This window comes from Strix uralensis, chromosome 18, assembly GCF_047716275.1.
Source record: "Strix uralensis isolate ZFMK-TIS-50842 chromosome 18, bStrUra1, whole genome shotgun sequence".
Taxonomy (NCBI): Eukaryota; Metazoa; Chordata; class Aves; order Strigiformes; family Strigidae; genus Strix; species Strix uralensis.
In genome coordinates, this window is record NC_133989.1 from 1,109,693 (window position 1) to 1,127,545 (window position 17,853).

General features: G+C 53.9%; 1 protein-coding gene across 2 annotated transcripts; it reads right to left on the bottom strand.

Annotated features, from left to right (window-relative positions):
• Positions 1-364: 364 nt before the first annotated feature.
• Positions 365-17,707, bottom strand: TM9SF4 (transmembrane 9 superfamily member 4). Of its 2 annotated transcripts, XR_012631489.1 has the most exons (19): positions 17,606-17,707; positions 11,962-12,075; positions 10,289-10,388; positions 9,711-9,879; positions 9,501-9,630; positions 8,365-8,488; positions 7,384-7,502; positions 7,135-7,246; positions 6,593-6,663; positions 6,034-6,166; positions 5,420-5,501; positions 5,258-5,333; positions 4,850-4,933; positions 4,513-4,688; positions 4,133-4,196; positions 3,437-3,556; positions 2,810-2,899; positions 2,146-2,492; positions 365-1,959 (listed from the first exon to the last, which is right to left on the bottom strand). XR_012631489.1 is itself a non-coding variant. In XM_074888751.1 (18 exons), the coding sequence occupies exons 1-18, from the start codon at positions 17,693-17,695 to the stop codon at positions 2,343-2,345; spliced, it is 2,004 nt and encodes a 667-aa protein (XP_074744852.1). In that variant the 5' UTR covers positions 17,696-17,707; the 3' UTR covers positions 365-2,342. The 2 variants fall into 2 exon arrangements, 1 of the variants encoding a protein (XP_074744852.1); XM_074888751.1 differs by having other exon boundaries at positions 365-2,492.
• Positions 17,708-17,853: the final 146 nt, after the last annotated feature.

Below are 17,853 nucleotides of genomic sequence, written 5' to 3' on the forward strand. Positions count from 1 at the left end.
CCCATCCACCATCAACAGTCCCACTGCTCCATCCAGCAGCGCTACGCGAGTCACACAACATATCCCACACACACGAGACGAGCTGCTGAAGCGTCCTCACCCCACGCGAGCAGAACAGCGAGGGCAGACCAAACGCCTCGGCTGGTGGCGTCTTAATTCCAACGAACGACAGCACATGGGACATGCCACGGTGGGGGAAACAGACTGCTCGGTCAAGTGTGCCAGGAGGAAAATATTACAAAGGAAACCACAGTGTAGGCCAAGCTCGGCGTCTGACCACAGCCACGCATCAAAGACCACGCGGGTGCCGAACATTCTGAAAAGAAAATCCCAAGAGGTGGCTGAGAAGCCAGGAGAGCAGGACAACAGGACAATGGCAGATTTATTTACAACAGGACACAAAGAATACATACATTAATTAAAAATTACAAAGAATACAGAGAAAACACTTTGGGGAAGGGAGAGAAATCAATGCTGGCTGAGCCTCTCCACTGGGGCAGGGGCAGAAAATAAAAGGAAAAAGAAAAATCAACCAAAATCTCAGAGAGGGACCTCAAATCAGAACTGACGCAGGACTCCACGGCACAGCTGGCACGTGCGTCCCCTGCTCCCTTTTCCCGTCCTCGGTTCCTGCCTGGCCTGGCTTTGGCACGAGGGGCGGCCAGAGCTGCCAGGCAAGGCTGGAAGGGTCGGTGCCGGGGGGCCGGGCCACCAGCTCCCCGCAGGGGCACGGCAGCGGCGAGAGACACGGGTCCTTGCATGGACCTGGTGGAAACTTATGGCAATTTGGGTTAAAAAAAAGCCCCAAACCCCTCAAGGGTGCACGTCAGTGCTGGTAACAGGGAGGGCTTTGGACAGTTCTGGGTTGGAATGGTGTCACCTGTGGCAGCTGGTCACTGGGAGACCGTACTGCTTCCTACAGCGAGAAGGAAAAGCAAAATTTTCATAGATCTCACTAAAAAAAAACCCCTCTCCCCTGTAGCCCTGACTGAATCTGGCTAGTCTGGGGGTGGAGGGAGCCTTCACTGTAGCATGGAACCTTTTTACTGGTAAATTATCATCTAAGTGACCAAAATAAAAAAAAGACCTTTAAACCTCTTTTTAAAAGAGCTTCCCACAGACTGACTCAAGGCATTGAGCCACAGAAAAAGAGGAGCCCGCTGCAGAAGAACCCACGTCGGCTATCGTGGAGGGCTTGGACAGTTTTGTGGAGAACAAAATACAGCTTAGGGGCACGTGCTTCTTCTGTTTCCTGGAGGTAGAGAATCCAAGAGGAGGAGGAGGAGGAGGAGGAGGAGGAGGAGGAGAGCAGCCGGAGCAGCGGGCAGGGAGCCAGACAGCCCGCTCCCGGCAACGGGCGAGCTCCTCGGGGCCACCCCTCTGTCCCCGGCCCCCACACGCGGCAGCTTGGGCCCAATACTGCATCAGATCGCTTGGCACTAGAGCAGCGGCGCCGCCGCCCTCCCTCCGCAGGGAAGGACGTTCCCGGAAGGACGCCGGCCCCATCTCCTCACGCGGCTGGAGCGGAGCCGTCGCCAGAACGAACCTTCGTGGTTACCTCGCGCGTCCTTCCAGTCCGGCGTTCGAGCACCAGCACGTGGCTTCCACCAGCACGTCGCGTCCTGCCGCGCCGCCCGCGAGGAAATCCCCCCCCTCCCCAGCCCCGCAGCCGTCCGAGGCCGGAGGGAGGGAGAAGCGGTGCCGGGGGTCGCAGCTCTCAAGCGCTCGCAGGGTGAAATTGCACTTCCCAGGCTCCGAGTGGCACCTCCGCCGAACTGTAAACAAGCCGAAGGCAGGACTTCTGCGGGCGGAGTGGGCTCGGCTGGCGCTGGGGGAGCCTCGTGGCTCCGTTATTTTGCCATAGTCAAGCTCCCTCTTCCGTGCAGACATGAAGGCAGGAAAGAAACCCCGTCTGGTGTTGTCTGAAGAGTCTCCCTGAATCCTAGAGCACCCCAGGGGCTGGAAGAAAACGTTTTCACAAGTGTTTCCACTGCTGTCTCAAATCCATTCGTCATCAACATAAAAAAAAAAAAGGATGAATTAGCAAAAAGGGGGTTTGCTTATACAGAGGGATATTTCTCTGCTAAAAAACTCCCTCAAATATGGAACAGGATAATAAAGTTAAAATGTAAGGTATCTACAGACCCCTTTTCCCCCCAGAAGTAGCCCAGAATCCATGTACACTGTGCCAAAGTTACATTCCAAAACGAGGAGTTATTTATTTCTCTTGTCACTCTCCCACTGGATTTTGTTTCCTTAAAGGAGTCAGGAGAAGCCGTCCCCTCGGCTCCCAGGCGGACACGTGCTCCGAGGTGTCAACTTGCTGCTGGGTGGCTGCACCTTCAGTCTATTTTCACGGCGGCGTAGATCTTCCGGACAAACATGTAGGCTGCATAGAAGCCAATGGTGCCAGTGAGGAGCCAGAAGGACAAGACCATCAGGGCAGTGTAGCCAAAGTACAGTAAGGAGGGAATGAACTCAACAATATCCAGCTAAAACAGAAGAAGAGGGAGAAACAAGCTGAATGAATTACAGAGGTAACAGGAGTGAGCTCCCCAGGGCGGCCCGTGCCTCGGCGAGGAAACCCCTCGCTCCAGGTGGTTTTGTCTGGCTGACGTGCAATGCCCTCGGAGGGGGGGTGAGGGCACAGGGCCCCGCTCCGGGGCCTGTCCTGCCCTCGGCGGGGCTGAGGAGCTGCCCGGGGACAGACAGGGATGTGCTCGGAGCAGGCGGTGCCGCCGCTTCCCATCCCAAACACAACCACCTCCTCTAGAGAGGCGGCACTTCCACGCTGGAGGAGCAACAATACCTTGTTCACAAAGTAGAAGATGGCGTAGATGAGCACGTAGAAGGCGGATCCTCCAGACACCAAGAAGGTCCTCCACCACCAGCGGTAATCCTGCCGGGGAAAAAGCCGTGTTATCCCACAGGCTGCTTCTTCCTGTGCCACTGTCTCAGGGGAGCCATGACCCTTCTGGGACAGGGACAACTCCAGCCATTTCCCTTCAAAGGAAAACCACAGTTTGGGGCTGGGGAACTATTCTGTCACAGGAACGTTTCCAGACGCGGAGGATGAAGAGCTGACGGTGAAGCAAAGGCAGGTCAGTACCACAGCACCTGCTACCGGAGAACACGGCTCACCTCTGGCCCCGCGTTTCGTTTTGTATGGGGATGGAATGAAAGAGTTTCTTTGGGAAGAGATGTCAACTCCAAATACCCTGCTCCCAGCAGAATTGCTGGTGTGAACCCACAGTTCCCAGCCCAGTGGATAATCAAGGAGCTTCGATTCTCCTTGAAGTCAGGAGGTGTCAGGAGCAACCGCGCTGGTGAGGCCAGGCCACACGAGATCTCTGCCGAGCAGCAGCACTAACACAACCTGGGCTTTTCCAGGAGCAAATCCCCTGAGCTACTGAAAACTACAATGCAGGAATCTCACCTCAGCACAAAGCTGGAAGTACACCATGACGATGCTAATTTGGGAGCAGGATACCACCAGGATTATAAACACCAGGAACAGAAAGCCAAAAAGGTAATAGAACTGGTTCTCCCAGATCGCCTGAAACAAAGATGCAGCAGAAATTTGTGTCCATTGTACTGCGATCAATCAGTGAAGGTGAGAGTAAGTTCTAGCAGCTAATCTGAGGGAAATTGAGGAGCCCCTCAGCCTCCTGTAGATGAAACTGCAGATGCATTTCACGTTACTCCAGAGGAATCAGGTTGCAAAAAGGTGCCCCCAGACAGCTCAGAGGTAGCTTGTTCATTCCCCTCCATCTCCCCACCAAATTCCTCCCCATCCATAGAAGGTGCTAAACGGGTGGCAGCTGGGATGGCTCAGGGAATGCCTGAAGAGCAGGACCCCTCCCTGACATCACCTTACAGCAAGTTTTCACCTTTACCCTCCAAATCGCCAGGGAGTGTCCCCGAGACACCTCCAGGTGCCCTCAGCGAGAGGATGGCCTGAAGAGAGCCACAGCCCCGCTCTCTGGAAACAGCCCCGACCGGCCCAGAGGGCACCTGCCAGCCCCTGCAGCCAGGACAGCAAGAGGAGCCTGCTCCAGCGGGACCCCCTCCCCTTCAAAAGGTTTGGCACGAGAGGAATCCTGTTTGGGAGTGAAGTGGGTTAAATACTTACACTGAAAATGAAGAACAATTCGATGAACATAGCTCCAAAAGGCAGGATACCAGCCATGAGAATCCTGCAGAGTGAGAAAGAAAAATAATAAGCAGCACAATCTAAGTGTCTGGCCATTACAAGTCCCCTGTAACCACACAGAGCGCTGCCAGCAGAAGCTCTACAGCTCCTGATTACAGAATAAATGTCAGAGTCAACGGCCCAGCCGCTGCCGAGCACGTACCACTTTTGATGTGGTGTGACTGGTGCTTATAAAATCATCACGACTGTCCCTGGTATCGTGTTACTCAAGGAAACGCATCTGCCGATGCTCAGCAGCCCAGGGAGAGCGAGGGGAGGGGGCTGGACTCACCGTATTTCCCAGACACTCATCAACTCACCCAACAAATTTATTCATATACCACCTCTGCTCCGGGATCTGCCTGGGAATCTGATTTGTCCGTACGGGATTGTCATACGGCTGCTTGCGAAATCCGAAGTAGTAACCCAGGTAGACCAAGGGCAAGGAGATCCCGAACCACATGCAGAGCAAGGCCACCATGGTGGGGAAAGGCACCTGGAATCACACCACGAGGTGCCCGCGTCAGGCGGGCAGCGCGCCCGCCCCGAGACCGTGGCCACCGCCCGGCGCAACGCAGCAGTCGGCCCACAGGCACCCGCGGGTAGAGCCCCGTCACCCCGCTCCCACCCAGCGGACACCAAGGGGAAGGTACCCACCGCTCCAGAGGAGTGTTTCCCCCAGATGAAACAGTTCAGGACGAAGCAGATACCAAAGACGACGCCCGGATACAGGGTAGCTGTCTGCAAGAGCAACCACAGGTTAAGAGGAAAGACGTGGTTCATCAGCCAGACGTTTCACGAGTCACTGCCGGGACAAGGCCCACGTGGAGGAAACGTCCCTTTTGCTGCAGCCCAGCAGAGAGCGGGGGCGGTGGGGAGGGTCTTGAACAAGCCTCTGGCTCTGCTGTAGTACATGCTGCGGTGTTCGCCCCCTTGTGTGGAGCTGTGAGGGCTCAATCCCCCCCAAATCCCTGCAGCACAGCCAGGCCGCACCCTGCTACCCACAAATCCATGTGGGCCTTATCCACAGCCATCAGCCAAGCTGGGTAATGGCACAGAACTCACACAAAAGGCTCCCTTCTTCCATCGATGCCCTTTCAGAGTCCGGTATAAGCGGCCAGCAAAGAATCCACCAAAAACCCTGGACAGAAACAAGGCAAGACAAAGAAAATTAGCTTTTGTTGTCAGGGAGAGGGAGAGGAGGGGTGGGCAGCAGGAGGCACCTACCCCATGAACATGAAGAGGAAGCAGGCGGTGGTCATCAACGCGCCCCGGCTGGAAGGCGACAGCATCCCCAGCATCGCCACGACTGCGGAGGGAGGGAAGGACAGAACAGCAGCTCTGAGGCACGTGTGCTCGCCAGCCGCGGGAGAGCAGGGGCCCAGACCCAGCCCATGGCTGCCTGCAACCCGCCTTCTGCACAGCCCTCATTTCCTTCGCAGCTTAACGTGCCCTCAGCCTCCGGTGCCGGCCAGAGGGAGGAAGCCCCAGCTCTGAGCTCAAGCTACAGACCAGGCTTTAGCCTCAGTCTTCCCAGCAGTCGGAGCAGGCCCCGCGCAGAAGGCAAAGCACACACGTGCCCAGGTCTCTCAGCCCACGATAAGAGTCCAGGGCTCGTATGTGGGTAACAGGAAATAGAAACACAAAAAGATGCCTTCAGCTGGGAAACGTGACCTAGAAACCCCGAACGGCCGAGCACAGGCCTGTCGCCTCAACCAGCGCTGCAAGAGGAAGCAGCCTTATGCGACTTCACTCCAGCCAAGGCGAGCGCGGAGCTATGAACGCCCTTGGGCGTCGTTCCTCTCTCGTCACAGCCACCCCACGCGCCACACGCCACTCACAGATGACAATCAGGATCATACAGAAGAGCTGAATTCCAGAACCCAGGAGAGAGCTGAGGATCATAGGATACTGCGGCGGCCGGAAGACATCTCCATGCACAAGTTTCCAACCAGATTCCTCCATAGTATCTTCCTGCAGCAACAACAGGAAAAGAAGGTATTTAGATATGGTCTAACGGTGGGAATGAATGTCCTACCACAGTCAGCCCAGGAGGTTCATTTCCCCACGTCCAGCTCTTCTACAGAATTTTATCACTCTAGTTAAACTTCTTCCCTCTTGGGCTTAAAACAGCTCAGACCTGAACTGCCAGTGCCAGGGCACACATTTACGGAACTGTCTGCAGTCCCTACTTGGGGCTGAAGACGTCTGAACCAGCAACCTGCCGTGATACAGAGCCAAAGGTGTCGTGACAGCACGACAGAACTGCCATCCCCCCCCCATCTTTGGGGCTCAAAACAAAACAGGGGGGAGGAAAGAGACAATCCAAGTCTTCCAACAAATCCCTCCTCATCCGTGCTTCCCTCCCTCGCTGATCCCAGCGCCACAACAAACACATACGATGTCATCTTCCTTGTTGTAGTTGGCAATGTCCTTCCGGAGGGTCCGGATGATGATCATGCTGAGGATACCTGAAAACAAGCACAAACATGGTTTAGCTCGGAGGCTCCTCCGTGGCTGCGCTGCCCTGGCGCTCCACAACCACACGGCTCCCACCAGCACCCAGCACTGGCTCGGAGGGGAGGCCTTGCGTCATCAGCCACCTCCCCAGCCCTCAGCAAAGACAGAAACAAACCCCCAGGCAGTAGGGAAGGCAGAATTCCAGCAGGAATGGGGCACTGTGGCTTTCCTGTGGTTGTTTTTCCTTAAATATGGACATTCAAGACGTGCATTAACCACATTCTAACCTCCCAGCTACCCCATTCAGAGAGCAGCAACTGTCTGACCCGTGAGGGTTCTATGGGCCAGTGTTTGTTTCCTGCCCCTTCTGATCAGGTTCAGACACAGCCACATCCTCCTCGAGCCGCCTCCAGCCGAGGCACAAAGAAAGTTCCCTGCAGATGAATGGCAAAGCCCTTCTTCACCCCACACATCTCACTCACCTGAAAGGAAAAAGACGACCACAACCGAGTTAATGATAGAAAACCAATGAATCTGCACGTCGCTCATGGTCAGGTAGGTGTCCCAGCGTGAAGCCCATTTAATGTCACTTTCCTGAAAGAACAGGAAAGTTCTTCTCACACCAGCACATTCCCAGTGGCTTCCACACCACCACTGCGACAGATGTGTGGAGCACCAGCTGCCAGCCAGCCGGGGCAGCGCTGTCCACCAGCTTCCCGTCACTGCCTCACCTCCCAGTGCACAGAGTAGGTGAAGAGCAGCTGGTTCTCTTTGGAAGGATCGATTTCCTGTGGGGCAGAGCCCGTGGCTTCAGGCAGGGTGCACATACTCTTCTCATCAGCCTTCAAATCTGTAAGAGAAAACACAGCACAGGCTTGGTCAGCCCTTCCCCGGCACCCCCTCTCCCACTGATCACCCCGGCCCCACGTACCCACGAGGCACCGGGCTGCACCTTCTCCCAGTACCCCAGGGGAAGCACTCATTCCTTTCTGACCTGCTCTGCAGTTTGCAAAGCTATTATTCTGATCAGAAGTGGAGCACCATTAACAAGCTTTAAGGAAAGCTATGCATAGGGCTTTCCTTATCTGGAAGGGTAAAAGCCAGAGGCTCTGAAGCCAAGGTCCTAGGCCGTGAGTAAATCCTCTATTCCCCAAGATATGCTGAGAAACCAGAGCTCTCCAGCACAGCCTGCTGCTGCCAGGGGAGAGCTGCATGGGGTGGGTGACACACATGCTGAGCGGCGGCCCTTCAAGACACCTGCTTCACGTTGGGCTCACTGAGGTAGAAGTGTTTTCCCCCTAACCATAATTTTCAAAATTCAGTCCCCCTAGACCAGTTCCAAACACCCTGTGGGTCCCTGGACGAGCCAGCAGTGTCCCAGCGGGGGAGATCTGAGCCCCAGCAAGAGCTAGACACCACCCATACTTCATGCTAGATGACACAGTGCCAAAAAAATCCAACCCCAAAACCTCAAACTCAGATCTTTTTATATGAATTCATTTTCCACGGATCACATTTCAAGATCTCTCTACTGTTGGTACTTCCTTAATAACAAAGGGGTTTATTGTTCTTATAATTTGGACCCTCTCTCATTTCTGTGCCCCGAGACTGTACCAGAAGCAACAACTGCCCCCCGGATCCATCAGTGGCACTCGACTCCTGGCCCTACAAGAGATTCTTCTCCTTTGCTCCCCTCCCGAAGAGTCTCTCACCTTCTAGTTTAATACTTTGGGGAATCACTTCAAAGCGCACGACCCTGTAGGTGGGCTCCTGGTTCTCTTCCACATCCTCTCTGTGGTAGTAAAGGATGAAGGAGAGGTGGTTGTGCAGGTAGAACTAAAACAGATTGACATTAAATAAACGTTAGCACCCCAGGGGAGGAACAGGCAAAGTTCAGAAGCAACAACTGCAGAAAGCAGCTTCAGTGCGGAGAACTGAAGACTCCAACTGTTCCCAGACGCATTGTGCTACAGAGCAAGACCAGGCTAACACTGTCCAGGGCTAAAAGAACAAGCGGAGAGCACAGAGATGTTGAAAAGGCAACAACACCTCAACCACTCCAGGCTTCAGCGATAATGTTTCGGTCTATTTCTGGCCTTGAAAATATCATTATATCTCACATCTCAACCATGACGTCAGTGGAATCACCAAATTGAGGTTGGAAAGGCCTCAGCAGCTACAACCCCGTTTCCCACCTGCTTCTCCTACCAGGCAGACGTGTGTGACCCAGACTCCGGGGGTCCCACAGCGTCCTACGCTCGCGCTTTCTCTTACATCACCTACTACAGAACAAGGTACCACGAGCCCGAGCTGGCGCCGCGGGTGCGTTCACCCGCAAGACCTTCGGCTCCAGCGACCCGAGCCGCGCGCGGCGGAACGCCTGAGGCTGGCAAACACACACCCGCTAAGTCAAAGAGCCGGTCCCGGGGCGCGCAGTCACGGACAACGTCCGCGGGAATACACACGCTAAGCTTCCATTTGCAAACTTAAGTGGCTTTTCCTCCAATAAACACTTGACTTTTGTTTTTTTAAATGCGAGATGCTCCAAGACCATCGAAGATCAGCCGGCCTTTGGGGCACGCTGCCTTTGCCCTGCTGAGGGGACACCACTGCCTGAGTTTGACTCGCTGGACACAGCCAGAACTCCTGGCGATCGCACCAGCAGCTCAGCACCCACCCTCTTCTTCCAACAAGAGCCCTCTCTCTTATTTCCACTCTTTAAAAAACCTTCTGGTTGCATTCCCAACTCTGATATTCCCAATTCTGATATTCCCTGGTAGACTCCTAACTCCCTCTGACAGACACCCCGATCTCTGGGCACCCCTCGGACAGCACCCACATTCTCTACCTTGTTACCGTCCATAAACCCAAGCCTGTATCCATGCTCGAACTGCACATCCTTCTCCTTCTTCTTCTCCTCTTCCTCACGATTGGAATAAAACTCCAGCCGTGTTGCCACAGGGAGGTTATCAGCAATGCTGAAAACACAGATTTCACATCAAATTTGCCCACAACACCGAATCCCCGCTGACACAAACCCGCGCTCCAGCTGACTCACAGGTGGACATAGTAATCTTCCCTGATGCGCTCGGCGATCAGCTTGCTCTGCTCCACTGTCAGAGTGACCGGCTTATTGGGCAAGTTGCACAGAACTTCACATTTCTTCTCCATGTTCATGGAAACCTGGAAAGGTGTATTTACAATTCGGTCCCCCCGAAGAACTTCACCTAGAAAACAGGAAAAGAAGGGCGGGGTTGAAGGCTGCCAGGCTTCTCAGCACTGATCCTGGGTTGGCAGCGCACTGGGCAGCTGGCAGGGCCACAGCCAGTCTCCTCTGTGACCAGAGATGCCAGGATGAGACTGAAGGGCAGTTCAGCTCTTTTGCTGGAAATATCAAGAGCTACTTAGGAAGCAGCGTACGTGCCCTCCTTCAGGTAAGGGGCTTCCTCTTTCCAATATCTGGGCATCCTGGTTTGCAAACAGCCAGCATATAAATTGGAGGAAGCAAGAGCTCACAAACAGTTTATTAGAGATGACATTTGCAATTGCTTTTAACTCCTGTAAACATACCCTCAGGCAGCTCCTGAGCAGCAGCCCCCTCGCCGCTGAGGAACACGCTGCTCAGCAGATACGTACCGAGATTCTCAGCCTTGTACGTTATCTTGGTGGGCTGGCAGAAGGGCAGCGAGTAGTACTCGTATGGTAGCTGGGTTCGCGAGCTGGTCAGCTTCACAGCCTGGAGGAAGAAGGGAAGGGTTATCCCCATGAAAGAACTCAGACAGTTTCCTGTCCTCTCAACATCAGCCAGGAGCTGAAGCTTACTTCAGGGGCACCTCCCATAAAGCTCACTTTTGGAAGCTGTTGAATTAACAAAACAAAAAAAAAAAAAGGAGACAGCTGTTCCTGGGAGAGCTCCAGCTCCTCTACACTACCATTTAGTAGCAATTCATTCACAAACTGAGAAACACTTGAAGAAAGCAGCATAGTGGATTGGTTTCACAAATTTATGACTCAGTGGAGCCCTAAAAAACAACAAAGAGCTCAAAAGAGATTCAAGAGTCACATTTCAGACAAGACTGCCGTTATTTCCTCAAAAAAGAATTCATGTCACACTGGACCTAGAGGTCTGGCCTCTAGTGATATGAAGAGTTCAGCAATTTTCATCTCTGTAAGGAAAGCCAGAGCCCTCTGATCAGGAAGACAAGGGATGGTGACAAAACCCAAACACTTGTGGAGCTCCCACAAATCACAGGGCACAAGGGAAGTGCAGAGACGTACCACAACAGCCAAGGCCACAGTTGCTCTGAAAACCAGAGGTGTTTTGTAATCAGCCAAGGTCATTTATTGGAAGAGCACTGGCAAACACGCTGACTTGCCTTATCACTTGAGGGAGCATTGGGCTGTGAAATCCCTTTGAGAACAGCCATTCCAGTACCCCCTTCTTCTGGGAAGCTTGCTGTAGCCACAGGCAAGTCTCATTTGCTTAAAAATAGCCTGTCTGGCAGCCTGTGGCCAATGAGAAAACTGTGTTGTGCTTCATGTGGGAGCAGCCAGCCTCAGCATCCCCAAGGGTGCTGGATTTTGCTGAGACAAGAGGCCACAGCTTTAGAAAAATAAATTAAATGGGCCATAAACTGCTGATGTCTGGAAACAAAGTCCAGCTGCCTCCATCAGTTGAGTTCCATCACTCACTACCAGCAATGCTGCACAGGAACAGCTCTCGGCAAGCCTGGGTTGTAAGATCTGCAACACTCAAGGACAAATGCCTGCACCAAAATGACTCCAAGGGTTTATCATGGATTTCACTTGACTTGAAGACACAACGTGAGCAAACTGGCTAGAAGAGAAAATGGGAAAGGTCCGATTCAAACCACTTCTTTATTCTACCACTCACCTACCACTGAAAGGCTCACTGTGAGAGTCAGCATAATGCTGGAGAAAAAAATCTCTGATTATATTCACTTCAAAGCTACAGTGAGAAAGAGGGCCCTTTTCCCAAACAGACCAACATCTTGAGGACTTTGGTGCAACCACTGAAGGAACTTGGTAGAAGATATCGGAAGCAAGGAAGAGAATCATGTTGGGAACTGCAGGGTAAGATGACGACAGTGACCACTTGAGGGCTGCTTATCCCCAACACCCTACATGAATATTGTGAAAAAGAGAAAATATCTGCCCCCAAAATTTTAGTAACAGGATCCCCAAATTTGACTTTCTAGTCCCACTTTGCTGCTGTGATATAAAGGAGGGAAAAAACAAACCACACAGAAACCCAAGCAGACCAACAGCTCCATCCAAGTTCATCCTACCTTTATTTCTACGGGATCATTGTGGTGGAAGTTGATAGGAGCCACACCAGGTACATAGAAGGAGTCTGTACCGTGCAGCAACAACAGCAAGACCAGCATATATCTTAGCCTTTCCTGCAAAAAGGAGAAGAAACATTAAAATACAACAGAAACATGGGAACAGCATTAGCGACACCACTGAAAGTGTTCACCCCGGACATTAGAAAGGCCACACAGTCAGGCAATTAAACACAAATTAAATTCCGAAAAGCTATTCTTGACTTTGTTTTGTGACTCTCATCAAAGAGAGTCAGCAAAGTGGCCCTGGCACTGGATTTCTGTCAGCTCTGCTCATCGGGAGCCACTTACAGACTGATGCTCACACGCAGCTACCAGCAGTGGAGTAGTTAGTGCAGGGTAAGGGACACCAAACCAGCCGCTCACCTCATCCAAAGGGATGGGCACATCCCTGCTCCCGGCTATTCAATCTTCTCTCCTCACCCCTCCGGGCCACCACACAGCTCAGTAACACAGCAAAAAAGTTCTCCCCCTTTTTTCAGGGAGTGGGGAGATGGGTCAGGCTAGAAGGGTCAATCAGTTCCACGGGGGCTCCAACACAAACCAGACCCTGTACACCAGCGCAGCAGCAAACCCTTAAACAGACTCTGTTGCTTCCTCGGGTAACGCAGCCCAGCATGAGCAGGAAGGCCGTGTGAAAACCGAGCTTTAAAGAGTATTAAACAGCAGCGGCTTGGCTGGATTAGAGCATCAACTCCAGTACAATCTCATTGTGTTACAAGCTTCAGCCCATTCTCCTAAACTCCCTGCGTGTGCGGCACCACTGGAAAACCACACACGCAAAAAAAAGCAGAGTCTGGTCTGGGACAACTCCTGAGCTAATGCTGCAGCCATAATAACCCCAACTGCTGCCTTCCCCTGCGTGTCCTCGGCAGGGCAGGCAGAGCCGGTCTCCGTGAGCTACTGCCCGTCCCGTCTCGTGCCGGGGCAGGAGCCAAATACCGAAGGGAAAGGCAGAGGAAAGAGCCTGACCAAGTGAGTTGGGCTGGGACTGGAACGAGCCACCCCCAGCCTGGGGCCTGTGCTGGCTCAGCAGGGCCTGGGGTTCAGCACTACCCTCATCAGGTCAGGGCAGGGGGAAGATAATCTGTGTCTATTGCCCCCACACCCCTTCCTCTTCCTCACCTTCCTTTTGCCTTATTCTGAGGCCAGTAAGGTATGTTTGGCCCAGGCACCAGCGAGGGTCAATAGAGCATCCAGAACTACTGGCACTGAGCAGGATGGAAAAAAGTCATGAATATTGAGGGGTTTTAAATCTAAGAGGTATTTAAAATGCAAATGCTAGCACCTACATAAAACTTGTTAATGCTAAATTATCGGATATATCTGTTTTACTTACAAGGGAGATTTTGAGATCCATTCTAAGCACAGCTCAATGCAGTTAGAGGGGGCAAAAAGCCTCCTCTGGAAAGCGACTGGGAAGCACTCTCTTAAAAATCACTTGGACTTCAATACTGCTCTACCCCGACACAATATGGGCCTTGTCTTCTGTGCTAAATTTTGCCCTCTCTGATCTTGTAAGAGAGCGCTCCGTGCCTCTGCGACCGAGTAGGAAAAGGTCTCCCAGGCAGGTGAAGCACTGGAAGGAAACACTCTTGCCCTACATTACGCTCTACAGCAGCCAGCGACCTGTAGCAATTATCTCGCTTCGTTCGTCACTGAGGTGCCAGACACACACAGCACAATATTACTTAACAAAAACCAAAGCCACGCCGGTGCCATCCTCGCCCTGAAGAGCGTGCAAGATGACAAGATAAGGACAGAACTTTGGAAGGCGCTCAGGAGACACACAAGCATGTAGAAGATGAAATTCTTGATGACACCTTTGACAGAAATCAGGCTCTTTGCATACAGATGACGATGACTCAGGCAGCACCAGGCAACAGAAAAGACAAGAGGGGGACTGTGGAAAGTCTTGCCAGGAAAAAACATTCGGTAGCAAGAAATGGGAACGCTGCTACGCAACAGGTGGGGGAGCTCTGGAAGTCAAATTTGAAGGAAATGCCCAGCGCAGGTTCCTAACGCGGCAGCTCATGTGCAGGCTGAAGCCGGGGGCCTTTCTCATCAGGATCTTTGCTTCTGTACTGACAGATGCGCCTCAGCTTCTCCCAGCGAAGGCACCTGCGTAACTCACGGGCCTGGCCTGGCCATCGGCTCCTTTGGGAGATGCCCACAAGCTACGTTATCTCTGACTCAAGGTCAAACCACACCAGCTGGGGCTCTGCTTTAGCTCAGTCACAAAGCCCCCAGCCGTCCAGCAGACAGGAGCGCGCGCCTTTGGGGCCTTTACCAAGTATTTACATTTCAAATCGCACGCACACACAAATCTCTCAGATGACAGTCTTGCATCTGAGGTGCCAGGAAATCGTACAACGAAGCAACAAGTAGCACAACAAATGTGCACAACTCCAGATCAAGAAAAACCCAGCTGCACGCAGACAAGAATAATTTGGATTGACTAAGCTTTATTATTTTACTACATGCGTACATGCAGACACACGTACCAGAGACCCTTTCTTACGAGAATACGACCTAAATGAGAGAAGTAACTGCAGAAGCACAATCAGCCCCTGTCCCCCAAATCACAGCGCCGGGTGAGAAGCATAGCTCACACTGAAGGGATCTATCCCAGGCAAAGAGCCTGCTGAAGGGAAGCAAACCTCGCTCTCTCAAAAAAGAAAAACTCTGTTTCAAAATGTCACTACATTCCTTCCGCACACAGGACCCCGCCAGAAGCCACACTCAGATTTCCCTCTCGCACCGGCGAAAAGCAGCCTGGGGGAATCACGGCATGAGACCAGGCAGAGCGTCACGCTGGGAACCCCTGGCAGGGCGCAGGCAGGGTGCAGGCAGGGCGCAGGCAGCACTGCTGCCAGCACAGCCACATGAACCACCCCCCAAGCAGCGGCACCAGCCACTCTCCCCCCCAGCACACCCATCCCCTACGGGCAACGGCAACTACCCCCAGGTCTGTGGGAGCTTTCTTGAAAGATTTTTAAAATCTATTCCTGTAATTAACTTTAGAATGAAGCACTTAGCTGTAAGATTAACTCAAACCTTCCTTGCAGCCATTCTAACGGTGTTTCTTGTCCTGTGCACAGCAACGGGAACAGAAGTTCACACACAAACCCTCCCCGAGAAGGTACTTCTGGATAATTATCACTAGACTTGGTATTTGCAAACAATTCCAGGACACAGTTTCTCTGATTTATCTCATTTAGAAAGGCTTAAACAATATTGCTGTTTTCTGCGAATTCACAAAAGCTTTACAAAACACGCTGCCAAAACAGAGGAATTGTTCAGCTGAATCCCAGCCTGACCCAGCGTGAAGAGACCCTACAACGTGTATTTACGCCACTGCCACGCACACACGTGTGTCTTCCTGCAGCTTGCGGTCCCTGAAGCTGCCGCTGCCAGGGCCTGAACTCCGACATTTATTTAAGGGAAGGGGGAAACCGAAGCCAACGAGCAGTTTTTCCCTGTGGCACTCTGCCAACGTGCTCTAACGGAAACCCAGAGGGCCCGTGGCCGGGCCATTCGCGTCCGGGCCATCCCTGCCCAGGTCACTGGCAAGTGTTTTCTACAGACTGGCAACTTGAAGAAACCTTTGAGCAGCAGCAAGTTCAAGCATTTTACAAGCATTTTAATGGGGCTGGTACCACATCAGGGCTGGTTCAGGTCTTACAGTTTCATAATCCACATAAGAACTTAAGACCACAACACAGTATTTGCTCAAAGGGAGGCAGAGGAAGTAGGAGGAGGCAGCGATGGGTATCAGATGAATGAGACGATGGACATCGTCCCGTTTCTTTTCTGCAGAGAAGAGCAAGAGGGACAGACAGCCATAATCAAGAGCTTTTAACTTTCAATGACAGTTTCGAAGGAAAACAGGGAAAACCCAACCTATGCAGAGCCATTTGTCCAGCTGGATTCACAAAGCTCCGATATCCTGTTCCACTTCCTGAAACTTTTTAATATGGTGACAGAAAGGGAAGAAAGACACAACCCACTACTTTGCGGGAGGAAAAAAAATAATCCACATGTAACGGAGCAAGCTGAAGCTCGCTCCCACATGTAACATTTATTCTACCCTCAGGCACATTAACAGGACGTGCACAGTGCTAAGGGCACCTGCTCTTCACCCCCTCCGAGGTGCCAGCCTGACACTCGCCCCCCTTTTTCGAGGGCTGCCTCCTTAGATGTTCTTGTCAACTGTTTGGACAAGCTCATCTTTATTGCATCTCCGCCCAGCTCGCCCTTGCACTCGGAAGAGTTGCTGAAAGCCTTTCGAAGGGAGACAAGTGCTGCATTCACATTGATTTCAGAGAGCTCCTTTGACATCAGGAGAGCTGTTAGCAGTCTCCTCTGCCTTTCATAAAAGAGAAGGCTACAAGGAAATTCCCAGTAGGACCATCTTCAGCTCTCAAAGCCAGCTCAGACACTCCCTCCTCCCTGCCTGGGGGAAAGCCAGCAGAGTATGAAGATGCTTAAAGCAAAATAAATGAAAACCTCTGCTCTTCCAATTGCCCTTCCAGTTTCTGACAATCTTTACGCTACATGAGTCACCTCACATCCCCTACCCTGGCCAACAGCGACCTTTGATTCAGCACACATCATTTATTCATGCACCTATTCTTGCAACACATTATCAAGGAAATATCCTTCTTTGAAAGCAAGGAGGAAAATCCATTTTTCTACTACAAGACTTCAGGCAGCTCGTTTTCTCTTCCGTGAGGTGGCACCAATGCTCGCCTGCCTTAGCAAACTTCCACCAGAAGCATCTTCAGCTGTCCAAGGCTTCGGGGAATAACTCAATAATAGCAGCAGAGACGCCGAGACGCGGGGAGGGAAAGCGGCTGCTCGCACCCCGAGTCGATAATCGCTGCCAAACCCTTGCGAAAACCGCACGCAACGTAACAGCCCCTTTCCTTGGTGTAAGCACCCGCTTCGGGCAACGCTCCCCCCCGAGAGCGCGGCACGGGGCGGAGAAGGGCGGCCGGTGCTCCCTACAACCGTGAGCGCCCCAAGGCTCCGCTCAGGCCGCGGCCGTGCCCCCGGCAGAGCACCCCCAGCCCAGCCCCGCGTTCCTCCTGCCCAGACCACGCCGTGAATCCTGGACGCGGAGCCGGTTTTGCTGCCGAGGGAGCGCGGGGCTGGCGGGGGGCAGGGACCCGGTTCCGCACCCCTGGGCCCGCGGGCACCGAGCGGCGGCCCCAGCGCTGCCCTGCCCTCCTCCGGTGACACGGCCCGCCGCCGCCCGGGCCCAGGGGACGCCCCCGGGGAGACGCGGGACGGCTACAAGGCCCCGGTAGGAACGGGGGAGCGTTCCCCGGGCAGGGGCCGGCGCAGCCCGCGGGGACGGGGCGAGGGGAGGCGCGGGGGCCGGCGGGGCTGCGGGCCGGGCGCCGCGTCCATCCCAGCGCGGTGCAGGCCCGAACCCGGAGCACCCGCCCCGCGCCCCGCGCCGGGGCCGCCCCCCGGGCCGCGCCGCCTGCCCGCGCCGGCCGGGCCCGGCCGAGGCCGAGGAGGAGGCGGGGGGGACGCGGGGCCGGGCCGGGCCGGGCCCCGCCGGGGCCGCCGCACTCACCATCGCCGCCGACGCCGCCATCTTGGATCCACGTGTCGGGCCGGACGTCAGCGGAAGCGCCGCACGGTTGGCTGCGGGGCTGATCGCCATGGCGACAGCGGCCTCGGCGGGCCGGGGCCGGCCCGGGCGGCGGAGCTCCGCGCTGCCGGTGCAGGCGGCGCCGGGGCCGGGCCGAGCCCAGCCCAACCCTGCTGCCGGGCCGGCGGTCGCCGCTCCGGTCCCCAGCGGGTCTCCGGCCCCGCGGGGCC

What these genes read in the sequence shown, in the direction of transcription:
- TM9SF4 (XM_074888751.1), bottom strand. Translation starts at nt 17,695, where the DNA reads ATGGCGATCAGCCCCGCAGCCAACCGTGCGGCGCTTCCGCTGACGTCC. An exon ending in ACAACAAGGAAGATGACATC is followed by an intron (nt 6,167 to 6,592) that starts GTATGTGTTTGT and finishes TTGTTGCTGCAG; the next exon opens with GAAGATACTATGGAGGAATC. An exon ending in TATATGAATAAATTTGTTGG is followed by an intron (nt 4,197 to 4,512) that starts GTGAGTTGATGA and finishes CTCACTCTGCAG; the next exon opens with GATTCTCATGGCTGGTATCC.